The sequence below is a fragment of the Marmota marmota genome, unplaced genomic scaffold, assembly GCF_001458135.2.
Source record: "Marmota marmota marmota unplaced genomic scaffold, marMar, whole genome shotgun sequence".
Lineage (NCBI taxonomy): Eukaryota > Metazoa > Chordata > Mammalia > Rodentia > Sciuridae > Marmota > Marmota marmota.
The window spans coordinates 20178489-20193880 of NW_026000026.1; the positions used below are offsets into that span (position 1 = coordinate 20178489).

The 15392-nt window shown below is 46.8% G+C and overlaps 1 protein-coding gene across 1 annotated transcript in view; it reads right to left on the reverse strand.

Moving 5' to 3' along the window:
- Positions 1–2121: 2121 nt before the first annotated feature.
- Positions 2122–15392, reverse strand: part of LOC107138161 (lipopolysaccharide-binding protein) — a 19006-nt gene continuing 5735 nt past the window's right edge. The window contains exons 6-15 of the mRNA XM_015480743.2: positions 13311–13374; positions 11355–11446; positions 10707–10883; positions 9703–9762; positions 8900–9067; positions 7631–7698; positions 7090–7132; positions 5829–5892; positions 4828–4904; positions 2122–2718 (exon numbers count right to left, since the gene is read on the reverse strand). Of these exons, the coding sequence (XP_015336229.1) occupies positions 2674–2718; positions 4828–4904; positions 5829–5892; positions 7090–7132; positions 7631–7698; positions 8900–9067; positions 9703–9762; positions 10707–10883; positions 11355–11446; positions 13311–13374 (858 nt within the window). The 3' untranslated portion in view covers positions 2122–2673. The remainder of the gene's footprint in view (positions 2719–4827; positions 4905–5828; positions 5893–7089; positions 7133–7630; positions 7699–8899; positions 9068–9702; positions 9763–10706; positions 10884–11354; positions 11447–13310; positions 13375–15392) is intronic.

Genomic DNA, 15392 nt, shown 5'->3' on the forward strand with positions numbered 1-15392 from the left:
CCCGACAGTTTTCCTCCCTGGGATCCTGACACTAGGAATGTCAGGCACCCACGACCCACACAGTTAAATATTGACTGTGCACTGCTACGGGCCGGGCACGGCTCAGGGGAGTAGAGAGCAAGGAGAAGATCCTGACTCCCATAGAGTTACCTTACCCTCCTCTCACATCTGGATTGAAGGCCAGCAGCATTAGCATCATGTTGGAGAGCTGAGGAATGCCGATTCTCAGCCCCAGCCCAGACCTACTGCACCAGAGTCTGAATTCTCAATAAGGTTCTTGTGGGATTCCTAGGCACATTGAAGTTTGAGAAGCACTGGGCTAGAAGGCATTTCACAAGCACATAATCAAACAATAAGTAAGTGTCATGATCTCAAATAGGACAAAGGAAACTTATGAGCATGTGTTGACTCAGGTGTGTGACAGAATAACCATCCCCAGTATCTATGAGAGATGGGTTCCAGGGCCCCTTGCAGATACCAAAATCTGACAATACTCAAGTCCCTCACGTAAAACGATGTATTTGCATGGGAACCTACACATATCTTCGTCTAGGCTTTAAGTCATTTCAAGATTCCTTATCATACCTGACCACAATGGAAAGGCCATATAAATAGTTATATTGTAGGGCTGGGGCTGGGGCTCAGTGGTAGAGCACTTGCCTGGCATGTGTGAGGCACTGAGTTTGATCCTCAGCACCACATATAAATAAATAAATAAAGGTCTATCAACCACTTAAAATATTTTAAAAAATAGTTGTATTGTTCAGAGAACAATGATGAGAAAATTAAGTCTATACATGTTCAGTTCAGTTTTTTTCTGAATATTTGTGATCCTCAGGTAAGTGAAGCCATAGATATGTAGAAATGACCATCATTTAAAAAAAAAAAACAACATGAGAAGGACTAATGGAAAAATGAACTTTCATGTCCTGGGTGGTCTGCATCTGATTAGCTCATGACCATCTCCACCCCCCTGCCACGTGGCTCTATCTAATGCCCTTTAATAAGCCCCACCCTGGATTACTAGCCTGCATGGGTCCTGGACGTCCATGCCACTCGACACCTGGGCAATGCAGGGTTTGCAGCACTCACAAGAGCAGAGCTGAGGACAGGCAGCTGGATATAGGAGTGGGGGACCTCCAGCCCGTGACCAGGCCACCATGAGCAGATCTCAAGTGTCACTGGCCTCACACTCAGGGTCGAAGGCCAACGGTTTGAGAACTGAAGGATCTGGAGGGCAGAAGACCCTTGGTGAAGTTAACTCTGGTTATGGAGATCAGGACCATGAAGGACAAGCGACCTGCCCAGGGCCACAGGACGGGGACCGGAGGGAGTCTGAGCCCTTCACCAGCTACCACAGGGACGAGGATGGTGGTGGACAAATAAACAAGAGCAAGGAGGAGGGAGGAGACAAAGCCCAGGGTACCCAGCCACCAGATGTGACAGCACATCACGGTCCCATCTTGGAACGCTTCTCTGTCACACACAGGGTAAATGGGTCTATTCCCTGTGAATTATCTTCTAGCCAGCAGCTCCTTCCATCTGCTCATTAACACAATAATAAAAGAATATCAAACCAGCCTTCTGACTCCCAGACCCTGGGGGTCTAACTACATAACTTGGAAATGACTTTTTATGAAGTCTGATCAAAGGCTCATTGTTCAGTAATTAGAAATCATGGCCCCCCCTCCCCCAGGCTTGGGGCTCATAAACAGAGTGGAATGAGCTTTTTATTTGGGTTGAACCGAAACCCTTGCGGATCCATTTCCTCCTCACACCAGCCTCCGTGGGGACGGCGGCAGGAGACTGAGCTTCTGCTGCTCTGGGAGACCCTTGGGCTCGGCGTCTGCAGCAGGCCAGAAGCAAGCAGGTAAGCGGCTGTTGAAACGGGCCTCTGGACTGACACGGGACAAGGACCTGAGTGAGGGACACCAGCACCAGGGCCTGGGCCGAGTGCTGTGCAGAGTCCCTTGCTCTCCTATTGACGCCTGTCCAGCAGTGGCCTCTGAGAAAGGGGAGCGTGTCCGAGGTCTAGCTGTGGATACCACACTGGGGCTGACCAGCCAAAGACCCCTGGAGCCAGAACACGGTGAGCAGTGAGGTAATCCCCGTCAGAACGTCTTCATCAAACCACTCAATAAATATTTATTGAGGACTTACAAAGTGCTAGCGTTCCACTAGATACGGGGATCAGTTGGGGTACAAAAAACAGTGCCTGCTCCTCTTTTTTGGGGGGGTACCGGGGACTGAACTCAGGGGCACTCGACCACTGAGCCACACCCCCAGCCCTCTTTTGTATTTTATTTAGAGACAGGATCTCACTGAGTTGCTTGCACCTAGCTTTTGCTGAGGCTGGCTTTGAACTTGAGATCCTCCTGCCTCAGCCTCCCGAGCTGCTGGGATTACAGGTGTGTGCCACCTCGCCCAGCAATGTCTGCTCTTAAAGTCACCACAGGTCAGTGGGGGAGGGTGGTCCACCCAGAGGAGAAAGTCGTCTGGAGTCAGAGGGTGTTGGAGCACCTGGCAAAGAGGAAGTGGGGGGGGGGCAGGGACCCCCAGAGCTGAGAATGGAAATGTCTTCATCCTTCAGGAATCTCCGGAGATGTGCTGCACATCTGGAAATGCGCCTGGCGGGTCCAGCTGTGGCCTCTGAGACCATCTTCCTTCTGGTCCTCAAACTCTCATATACTGGACATTGGCACCCAAGAACAGGAAGTCCTAGAGGGAAACAAGGCGGGCCTGGGCTGGTAAGGAGCATCTTCTACTCCAAAAAGATGCACCTGCTACATAAAGAGGGCCCCTGGCGCGGGAAACACCGGCTCTGCCAGAAACCAGGTCACTGCATAAATCGCAGGAGTGCCTGGCTCCCCAAGGTCTCCATAAAGCACTGCGTTTGCCAGCTAACTTCTCCAAGTAGCGATCTGCCTGTCATTTCCCAAGCTGTGTACTCCTGGAAGGTCTCATAAATGTCCTTTGTGTCACCTGAATTTTTTTTTTTTCTCTTTGGTGGAGAACACAAAATTGTGAGCTGCTGGGATTTACTCTCCTGCTCTTAAATCAGTCAGAGGGGTGGGGACTCAGAACTCAAGGCAAAGTTTAATTTTTTCCAGAGTGATCCAACTCCTGCCTTGGGTGGCTGGGAAAATGAACACAGGTGACCTCAGGATTTCAATGATAATATATAACAAATCCTCTAATCACTTCCCACATGCCAAACATTGGCCTCTACCCAGGAAGGCCTGGGTTACACCCCATTTTATAGAAGAGATAAATGAGACCAACTGTGTGAATGGTCACTCTGACTTTGTTTTGAGCAATGATCTAAATTTCACTTGTGGACACTCAACAGTGGTTGGGTGTTAAGTATCCTGAGATTCAAAAGGGCTCTGAACATTTGTTTTACAAATACAATAGCTGGCCAGCGTTCCCGAATTCCCAACCACCCCTGACCTTCATTCCCTTTAATAGCTATTATTTTGGGGACGTTGACCATGGACCAAGCACCAATGCAGCATGTCTCTAAGTCCCGTGACGCCCACATGTCGGCCAGTGGAGTCCTCTCACCCTGGAAGTGCTGTTCTAGAGAGATGGCCTGAAATCTGGGTGGATTCATGAACCCTTAGATTCCTGGCCAGGATAGTGAAAAATCAGGCTTAATTCTTGGTATTAAAATAGTTAAATCAATTATGGTCCATCTTCAGGGTGAGATTATACACAGCTGTTTATCAGCAGGAGCTGAAAACTAGGTTTGGTCATAGTACATACCTAAGGGGTGATGATAAGTTAATATAAATAATGAATTAAAGGCAGATATGAGTGTTAGCAATACAGGTGTCCAAAACAGACAAAAACTTTAAGAAAAGCCTTGGCGGAGGTGAAGGACTGGAGAGACGCACACCAAAATCCAAACTGTGTTTGTGGTGGAGCAATGGCCTTATGGAAAAATTTTAAAATGTTTTTAAAAATGTTCACAAGGTGGGCTGGGGATGTGGCTCAGTTTCAGAGACCTTTCCCAGCATGCAGAGGTCCTGAGTTGGATTCCCCAGCACCACCACCACCAAAAAAAAAAAAAAAAGTTATAGGTTTAAAATGGGGGACACACCAAATACGTATTTTTTTTTTTTTAAGAAAGAGGAGAGAAAGAGAGAGAGAGAGAGAGAATTTTTTTTTAATATTTATTTTTCAGTTCTCGGCAGACACAACATCTTTGTTTGTATGTGGTTCTGAGGATCGAACCCGGGCCGCACGCATGCCAGGCGAGCGCGCTACCGCTTGAGCCACATCCCCAGCCCCCAAATACGTATTTATAATACAGCTCTTTCACTTAAGAATTAAGATGGAATTAGCTGGGCATGGTGGCGCATACTGTAATCCCAGCAACTTGGGAGGCTGAGACAGGAAGATTTCAAGTTCTAGGCCAGCCTGGGCAATCTCGCAAGATCCTATCTCAAAAATTAAAAATAAATAAATAATGAAAGCTGGGGCTGCAACTTGGGGGTAAAGTGCCCCTGGGTTCAATCCCCAGTACCACAAATATACAAACAAATAAAAAGGAATGCATTACAATTTACCCATGGCCTTCAGACCCTGACTGTTGCTAAGTCGAAAATTTGCAGTATTTTCAAAGTGAAAACCCAGGCTTCATCAAATGTCTCCTGCTCTGGCAGAGAGGCCACTTCTAAAGGACACATGGATGGCCTCATGACACACTGAAAGATCCTGGAGCACACAGGTCCGGGCTGGATTCCACTGAGTTATGGTCTCCAAATTTGGCGGGCTAACCAACTTCCACCCCCAAGTCCTCAGAGCCCCCTTGAACCCACTGACCTTGTGAATCTGGAGAAGGAGGTCATGGAGCTGAATATGCCTTGGCAGAGGGAGGGGGAAGCCTTCAGCCAGCTTATCTGCAGGCAAGGACAATATCAAAAGAATGAGTTAATAGATAACAGTGATAGACATTTTTTTAATGGAAGAATTTTGCTCTCTGCAATTCTTTTTTTTAATATATATTTTTAGTTGTAGATGAAGACAATACATTTATTTTATTTTTATGTGGTGCTGAGGATAGAACCCTGTGCCTCATGCATGCTAGGCGAGCACTCTACCTCTGAGCCACAACCCCAGGCCACTCTCTGCAAATTCTATACACAATACTAAGTATTCCCACTTAGGACTATGAGGTAGATATGATTATTATTTCCATTTCACACATAAGGAAACCGTGGCACAGAGTGATCCAGTAACTTGTTCTAGGTCACACAGCTAGGAAGTGGCAGAACTGGGATTTGAACTTCGGAAGGCTGGCAGGGGAACCTAAGCCGATAGTCATGGAGCCCTCTGGAAGAAGTAGCAGGTTTGGGGTAGCAGGTAGAGCAAGTGGTAACTACTCTCTGCCCTCCACCCATCCTGCTTTATGTTGCAGCCAAATAGAGTGATATCTCAGGGAATCAGGGTTTGGGACTTTGTGCTTTATTTATTTTTACTATGGACGTGGGTGACTGACTGGGAAATGTGCCTGCCTGGTGCCCTACCTGGTGCCCTCGTCTATGAACTTGAGGACCAAGTTGGTCCTCAATCTTCACCGCAGGAGGGGAGGGGCACTTCCTGCTCCCTCAGGAGGAGCACCAAGGAGATGTCGCAGCTCCAGCCCCAACAGAGCCTGGAGGGGCTGTCGCCAGCATCAACATCCCACTGAAGCCCAGACGAGAGACTTTCCAAGGTCACGCAGCCCCCAGGGGGAGCCCTGGTTCCCAACTCCAAGTCCAACTCTCTTTCCGCTCCAAGCACTGTCCACTATCCACTTGGGAAAAATGGGTCTGGATTCTTACCATTGACCTTGGGGTAGAGAGTCTCCCGGATGTAGTAGTTGAGCAGCGCCTCCATCATCTCCACCTGGTGGAGAACAGGAGAGGTACACCGTGACCCCGCGGGCCAGGGGTCCCCAGTACACAGTCTCACAGCCACCCAGGGGTGGCTGTGGTTGCCCACAGGGCGAAAAGTTTGAAAAACGCAGTTTGCAGATGAATGCCTACATCTTGCTGCTATTTTGCAAGTTATAACCATTTTGAGACGCACATTTATAGGTAGGCAATCAAATAGAAAAAATTTGAGAGGCTGTGCGTCACTGTGCATAGGAAGAGCACCAAGCATTATCTTTAGTATTTAACTTTTTTTTTTTTTTTTAAAAAGCAAGAATATCTTCCTGAATTACTTGTGTAATTTTTAAAAATTAAGTAAACCCAAACTGGGCTTCTCTACAAAAATTAGGACACACCACTTTGACACACTCACTATACTCCAGGAACAGGGCTCAGAGCTTTATAAGTATCTGATTCAGTCTTCACAAGAACCCCCAGGAAGTTCCTATTAACCTCCCCATTTCACAGATAAGGAAATTGAGGCCCACAGAATGAAAGTGACTTAGAAACTGGACAGCAGGGTCTGGATTTGAATCTAAATTGATCTGGGGTGACGGTTGTTGCTCTTTAAAACTTTTTTTTCTGAACACATTAGGATGACTCTGTGTCTTTACATGTGAATGCTTCACTTCATAGGACATTTTAACATGGTGTGTGTATATACACAGCCAGGGTATCATTACCTCACCCTTAATTCTCTGAAAGGAGTCATTCTTGGGACCCCAGGAGCAACATCCCTCCCCAGTCTGTGTTTGCTTCCACTTTGTAAGTGCTTAGGGAAAGTGGGGGAAGGACAGCAGGGATGAAGTGGTCACTAATTTGAGCACCTGGATCCATCTATGCCTGAAACCTCCTGCCTTGGGTTTTCATTGTTATTGTTGTGATTTGTTTTTTAGTAACATGACCCTATGGGTTATTCTTCTGTGCTTAATACAGGTGGCTTTCTTTCCCTTGCAATGAAAGTAATTATGTCCAACAGATAACTTAATTATTTATTATCTTATATCGGGATGTAACCCATTCTTGTTGCTATGTCTTGTCTTCTTGAGAAGTTCAATGCTTCCCTAGGGCAGAGATCTGCTCTTCTCTTTTTCTATTTCCAATGAAAGGTGCCACAGCAATTGCTTAGTATCCTAACCATGTCATTAAATAAAAAACATTAATAACTTACATTGAAGAATCCAAGTTTGGATTCTTTCAGTTCCACTTGTACCCTGTAACAAATCAGAGAAGATTCATAGATATAGGCGTCATGCCCATGGGAACCTAGGCAATACGGGGGTCCCAGAGAGGAGGAGGCGCTGGCTGAGGATGGGGGGTGAAAAGGTAATTAAGTATCTAAAAAACAATGACACAACAATACCGGGAAGACAGAGGGAGGTGGGCTGGAGGGAAAGAGCTCGATCTTTATCAGCTCAGGAAATTAATACAACTGACGTCTATTCATTAAGAAAAAAAATCATTTAGATTTCTAAATTCCTAAAGTAAATCATTTAGAAATTTGAAATGTATGGGTGGCGGGGGGCAGGCTCAGCACAACAAAGGAATTAGGCCAATTGGAATAAAATTTAAATTTCCTTCCCAAATGGTTCCCCAACATTGACAGGAGAGAATCACCCCCCACACCCCCTACTCCCAGCCACAGAGGAGCAGCTAAGGTGTCAGAGGGAGCCCGGCTGAGCATCCCTGTGGGCAGGAGGAGGCTGATTTACCTTCCTGGGGTCAGGAGCCCAGTGATCTTGCTGGTATTGAAGGCCAACGTGGCGGATATATTAGTGGTCTAGAAAAGCCAGGGAAGAAACCAGTTCTAAATGATGGCAGTTGTCAGAACAGTGACCAGAGCCAGTATTACCTTCAACCAACAGCTCAGGGAGTCCAAGCAGGAAACCTGCCCATAGACTGACCGTAGACCCCAGGGGCACATGGTAGGTGCTCAATAAATGTTTGGACTTGGACTTGAATATTTTTACTTAAAATTGCTGACCATGGCAGCCGTTAAACCTTGAGTAGACTACCAAGAAGGCTTAGCATGTGTATCCCTGGAGAGCTCTAAAAAGGATAATTACCAGCTACCTCCCTGCTATGAGTCAGCTGTGGTCACAATAATAATAAATTACATTTGATCTTAAGATATATGAACAACAAGAACAATTTTCACAGCAATAACAACACCCTCAGTTTGCAGACGGACCCCCTGAGAGGAATTACCCCCTTGCAGAGATCTGACTTGTTGAGTTTCAAACCTGAACAAGAGAGCCAAGTTCTCTGTCTGGTGAGCAGGGTCCTCAAAGAACTCAGAACCCCTTCTCTATTAGACGGGGTCCATCACAAAAGAAAAAAACTCTCTCAATGTTTCATGTAGAAAGAATTTAATGCAAAGCAGTGGCTATACAAGTGTGGAATGGCAAAAGGCTGAAATGTGTTGGTGAGGCTGCTCAGAGATAAGCAAGCCAGGAGGCTACCTCCACCCCAGACTAGAGGGAGAGAGTGTGGAGCTGGCATTAGTAGAGCCACCCCCCTGAGGATAGTCCCTGCAGGTTCCGCCCAAGGCAAAGAGAGGGGGAAAATAAACTCTGGCTTGATTCTTCCTCCCGTCCTCCGTTCTCCTGATCCTGTCTCCCATTGGCTGATATAACTAGACGTCAAAGTGCAAGGGCCCCTGGGAAATGTAGTCTTTAGGTGTCAGCTACAGCTACAGAGCAAAGCAAATAGGAGGAAGGCCCCCAAACCTTCCTACACATATGTGAAACAAATATATATGCAGATAAACATATAAATACCTTGATAATAAACATTGTGAAGAAAAATAATGGGGTGCTACAAGAAAAAAATGGCAAAAGGTAAGATAGAGTGGGGTTAGCACCGACAAGATAGACCTCTCTGGGGAAGTACACTGAGACCTGGAGGAATTAGCCAGATGGTGAATGGGGGACAAGCATTCAGGAAACAGGAACAGCATTTGCAAAGACTCAGAACCTTACCACACCGAGCCGGAAGACAAACTGCTTGAGAGAGTTAGGCAGGAGCACAAAGGCATCAATTCCCAGCTGGGGGGCCAAGGAGAGATTCCCAGGGCTGAAGGTCAGGAGTGGGGCCCGGAGCAGGGCTCCCTGGAGCTCCAAGTTCATGTTGGGGTACAGCTTGCCTATCTGGGGGGCAGAATTAGAAGATTATGTCAAGAGAAGAAAATAGGGGTGCAGAGTACAAGTCACATAGGGCTGAGGTTGGTACAGAATGGCAGGCTCTGTAGGCCCCCCCTGTGTAAAAATAATGGAGAAAAAGAAGCACACATTTAATGTTGTATACATAGGATATTGAAGAAGGAGATACACATCTAACCCTCTTAGTAAACTCAAGATGAGACCTGGGTGCCAAGGGACAGAGGTGGTTGGGAGACTTTTTCACTCTATAGTATCTCTTGAATGTTGAATCATGAGAATTCATTTCTCATTCAAAAAATAATTTTTAAAGTGCCGCAAACATCCCTGACCCCAAGTAAGCCCTCTAGAGTTGTTAGGCGTTGCTAATTAGGGTACCCTTTATAGAACACACCAGCACTCCTTGGGTTCTTAGGTAGAACCAAAATCAGACTGGACAATCTGCATGGCCCCAGGAGACATGGGCCTCAGGCCTGTCACTTGGGCTCTGGCAAGAGCCCTGAAGCCTGCAGCTCCCCAACCTTCTGAATCTCGGCCAAGCTGAGAGGGAGGTGCAGGTTTTGAAGAGAAACCTTGGAAGTCTAGTAGGCTCAGCACGTACCCACAGAGGGCCAAGGGACCCTTACCAGGGGGAGGAAGGCACGGAAGGACTTGGTGGTTAGTCGGATGATGGAGTCAGGTGGGATCTGCAGCAAAGAGACAGAGAAGTTTGGGGAGCTTTGATGTCTTCTTCTGAAAAATAGGCATTATAGTCACCCCGGCCTTTGGGCCCCTGGGAGGGCAGAGCACATAGTAAGTGCTCCAGGAAATGGTGGGGAGGGCAAATGAGACATGACCACAGAGGGTCAAAGCTACGAGGAATCATCCCGAGGACTAAATCGCTCCATCCATTCAGCAGACAGTCCCCCTGTACAACAGGGTAAACTGAATCATCCAAGTTGTAGCACACTGTGCTTTTTCCCATCACCCTGACATTCATGAGATCTCTAACTTTTATAAACTGCTGCAAGGAACAGCCTTCTGAGTCCCAGAAAAAAAGATATGATTCACTATAAAACTGAGTCTCCCTTATACAAAGCCCCATTGGAGACAGTTGTTTTAGAGGTATCAGGAAGACTTAGATCACTAAATCATGTACCCTTTTCACTTTGGCTACAAGGAAGCTCGTAGATTTGTGATTAAAAAAAAATCAATGAATGGGCACAGTATCTTCCTAATTGTGCTTTATGTTTCACTTGGTCTTTATTTCATTTTCTGTGTAACCTTATGTCTTTATCAGGGTATCTATTGTTCTGCTTCATTCACAAACATGTTTTTAATAAACCTCCATGCATCATCAAGATGAGAAAAAATATAAACTAGAACAGGTCTAGACTAAGAGAAAAGTAGTAGATAGACTGCAAAGTCTTCTATAGTTGTTATAAGGGAGAAAGAACTTTGGATTAGTGCTTCTTGGCAGCCAAAGTAATACAGGGAACTTGTGCTAACTTACTTTTTTTTTTTTCCTGGCTTCGATCTTTTAGTTATATAACTTACTGTTTTACTGATGTAAATAGGGGCAGAAAGGAAAAAAGAAAGGAAGAATAAGTTACATTGTCACCGGAGAACGTGTTTCTGTCACCGTCCTCACCATGTCATCTGTGATGGAGAAGTTCAGGTACCCTGCTTGGTAGTACACCCGGCTGGCGGTGTTGAAGACATAATTAGAGACGGCAAAGTAGAGCATTCGGTCGTGGTCCTCAGGAACGTTGATGGCCGGGGCAAGGAAGGGAACTTCAGAGCGCTGATCAAGATGGAAAATTTCACCCTGGGGAGAGAGAGAGAGAGAGGTTCCAACTGGACTTCCCAAACCCAGGGACGTGGGAGCACTGGACGTGGGGGCCAGAGAACCAACAGCACGAGACGGTGCTGACACTGCCCCACTGAGACGCGTTCCTCGGGGCCAATGTGGGGTCCCCCAGGAGCTTTGGTTTATGACCTCACAGGACGTACTGCACGGCCCTCCTGGGGCCAGCTCTGACCCACCCCTTCTGCAGGGCAGGAAGGGAAAGGAGGGGAAGAAGGAGGAGAGGACTCATTAGGACCTAAGGATGGTGAGGCACCTGGGAGTCTCCTAGCCCTGGGAACACTCGCCACCGCTCCATATTGCCCTGCCTCCCCGCAGTGGGGAGAGGAGACAGATCTGAAGGTAGGAGGAAGGTGGCCCAGGACCGGGCCGATCCCCAGGCAAACTTCACTGGGGTTGGACTCACCCAGGGCCCTGCTCCAAGGGCCTCACCTTAAACATGATATCCAGCATGTTGGCGGTTGCCCGAGGGGCTTCCGTTAAACTGTAGTCGACCCCTGCGAAGCTGTCAATCTCTGCGATGACTGTGAACCCAAGAGGGGCAGCATTAGGGGCCAGCCGTGGCCTTTGACTGATGGGGAAAGGGCGAGGGCTCCGGCCCGCTCTGTGACTTTCTCCAGGGTCCCTGCCCTTCCACCCAGCTTGGGACACACAACCTCTTCCTAAAGACGACAAGTGGGTCTTGTCTCTCTGGTGCCTCAGCCATGGTGAGGGTGTGAGGCTCAGCCCAGGGCCGACACAGTGTCCCAGGAGGAGCCCAGCCCGGCCCTGGAGCTTCATGCTGAGCTACACAACCAGGAAGGCTGAGCAGGTCCAGAGGCCCAGAGGCTCCCCTCCAAAGCCCTGGGGGAATGAATGTTCCCTTCTCAGGTCACTGTGCATCCTGGGCCTCAGGGAAGAGGGTGTCAACAAGTACTGCATGAGGACCTGGGGCTACAGCACCAGAGAACATCTCAGACGCTTGGCTGGCCGACCCTCCAAAATTCACATTGCACCTGGGATTTGGGGTCTCTCTCTTCATGGAGCTAATTATTCTGCAGATACACCTCCATGTGGGCAGAGAGGCATATCCTGGGTGCCCCTGCAGCCCTGCTGGTACTGGTAATGGATGGAAGAACCCCAAATGTCCATTTTCTGGGATCTTTAAATCAGGGCGCAGCCACAGGATGGAGTACTACACAGCTATTAAAAACAATAAAAAATGGAAAAGTCCAGAAAATTCTTTAGCAGGATCTTATAATGCTGAACCTACACACACCACAGTGGCCTGCAATTTCACTCCGAGGCATGTACCCAAAGACACACAAATGTACTAGACCGTTTGTAGCAATACAACTAACAATCGTCTAAAACAGCGGTTCCCCATGGCATCACATCAGAGTGGATGAATGAATGAAGGGATGGCCTCCTGGTGGCCTGACCTCAGACTGAAAGATGAGCAAAGAAAGATTTGGAAAAAGACTCAAAACATGGTATGATTCCATTCCTGCCCTGAGTGCAAAGCTATTCTTTGCAGGTAGAAGGTGGGATAGTGCTTACCCTTGTGGGCTGGGTAGTAAATGAAGAGGACGCGGAGGGGCTCTGGAAGACCAGCTGTGTTCTGTCTGGGAACTGGATGCCTGAGTGTTCAGCATGTGCAAATTTTGTAAGCTGCACACTTACAGAATAGAACACCCTTTTCTATGCATATACTACCATTAAAGTTTTCAAAAGAGCCAGGTGCAATGGTGCACACCTGTAATCCCAGTGGCTTGGGAGGCTGAGATGGGAGGATCGTGAGTTCAAAGCCAGCCTCAGCAACTTAGCAACTCAGTGAGGCCCTGCTCATTTTTATTAATAAAAAATTTTTAAAAAGGTCTAAGGATGTAGCTTAGTCGTTAAGTGCCCCTGGGTTCCATCCCTGGTATCCTTCCCCAATAACAAAAAAAGTTTTAAAAAGCAATTTCAATTTATGTATACTGATAGAGAAGGCTCTCCAAAATACATAAATTTAAAAAGAACTAGGGTAGAGAACAAAGTGTATTCAGTAGCAGATACAGATTCATAAGGATGCACTTACACATTTTCATGAACAAAAAGGAAACATATAAATGCACGTTCATATGCTTATGTATATTTATATTTGTACATGCAAATATATATATATATATATATATATATATATATATATATATATATATATANNNATATATATATATATATATATATATATATATATATATATATATATATATATATATAAAATCTCTTGGAAGGTAAGTTGGGGAGAAAAAGAGATTTTTGTTACTTTTTATACTTCTGTCCTATTTAAGGTTTTATGATGTACCCATGTGCTTTTATAAAAATGAGCAGGAATAGAGTGTCCCAGGGGCGGGTGAGGTGCCCTACCTGGCAGAGTTTGGAGATAAGGCTGTAGGTCGGAGGTCACTGATTTATCAATCATACTGCAAATCTGAAAAATAAAAAATAAATAAATAAAATTGGGTAGAAGCAGCCTGAGTGTTTCCAGCTGTGGTCCCCTGTTCTCATGGCTTTGGAAACATTGTTTCAAGAGTTTGCACAGCGATCATTCACTCTGCAAATATTAAAAAAGTGCTAATCATGCGCCAGGCACTGAGGAAAGATGAATGATAAAAAAATAATGCAGGTCCTTGGGGACTCCAGAGGGCCCAGCTGGACTTTTTAAGGCCTGTGCCCAATGAAAGACATCTGAGTGATGGGAGGGCACGGGCTGGAGATGCTGCCGGAAACTCCCTTATTGAGGATTTTTTCCCCCCCTTGGGAGGCTCTGGCCTCTGAGAAATCAGAATTTAGTAGCAGATCTAGAGAGCAGCTAAAATGGCCCTGCACATAAATGTATAGATAATGAGGTAATGTAGGGTTGTGGGTTTTTTTTTTTTTTTTTTTGTACTAGGGATTGAACCCAGGGGCACTTTACCACTGAGTGACATCTCTAGACCTTTTTATTTTTTATTTTGAGGAAGGATCTCATTGAAGTTGCTGAGGCTGGCTTCGAACTTGTGATCCTCCTGCCTCAGCCTCCCTAGTTGCTGGGATTATAGGTGTGTGTCACTAAGCCAGGTGTGAGGGTAAATCCTAACTTCCCTTTGCAACTGCCCCCGTTTCTGGAGAAGGAGGTTACCCAGGGAGGAGCTGCCAGAAAGCAGAGAAAGGGGTGGTGGGGCGCGGGTTCCTGCAGGACTGCTGGGAACCAGGCCTCACCTGGGATGGGTCTTTCCTTGTTCACCTTGGACAGCCTTCCATCAGACTGTCCCCCAAACCCTGGGCCGGGGTGTCCCCCTCCTTCAGGAACCTGAAGGATTGAAGAGGAGAGGCATGGGGGGCCTCTGTCCCATGTGCACAGGAGGGGTTCCTGGGGAGGCAGGGTGCGGGTGGTTGAGGGAGCAGCATTGAACAAACTCGGGTTCAAATTCTACTTCAATCCCTTTGCTTTGGGGTCCTCACCCACAGGATCCGATGAGCACAAGTGCTTCCCAGGGATGGGGTGAGAGAAGGTGGCCGTGAGTGTGCATCACACAGAGTTCCTCAGAAACCACACCCCACCCCGAGGGAGGAATCAGCACTGTCCGGAACCAGGCTCCTGGGAGGAGGTTTCTAAGGACCCTCAGGGAGATCCCCAGCTTTCCCACCCCCAAAGCCCCTATAAAGCCTTTGGCATAGCGGGTTCCACATCCCAGGGAGATCCTAGCCTAGCCTCCCGGGAGCCAGATATCACCTGGCAAGTTACTCCACCTCTCAGAGCCATCTGTCAAATGTGTAAAGTGTCATGACTTCAGAAGGGGAGGTCAAAGTTGGGTGTTGTGGTGCCTGCCTCTATTCCCAGTGACTCAGGAGGCTGAGGCAGGAGGGTCGCAAGTTCAAGGCCAGCCTCAGTGATTTAGCAAGATCTGGTCTCAAAATGAAAAATAAAAAAGGGACTAGTAGTATAACTCAGTGGTAAAGTGCCCCTGGGTTCACTCCCCAGTACTGCATGAAAAAAAAAAAAAAATGAGGTCAAGATCCAGGAGGCTGCATGTCCCAAGTGTTTAGTTCATGGCTAAAACACAGGAACAAGAAACAGCAGCCATTATTTTATAAATGCAAATATTTATGCAATAACATATTTCACATTCCTTGTTTTCATTTACAAAAAAATATTATATTACTTATTATTGTGATAACTATTATAATTAATCATAGCATATTACTATTGTTGTATAATATTATTTCTAATTATTATAACCATCATCAACTGGGGGGTGTAAGTTAGTAATATGGCAACAGGGGCCTAAGTAGGAGGCTGGCACTAAGACCCCACAAGCCCAGAACTAGAAAAGAAATATCACAGTGTGGGGTCTGCCTGCCATTTCTGATTCAACCACTAGGGGCTGCTCAAAGCCAAACCAGAGGTTAGACCTGCCGCAGGGTGTGTGTGTGTGTGTGTGTGTGTGTGTGTGTGTGTGTGTGTGT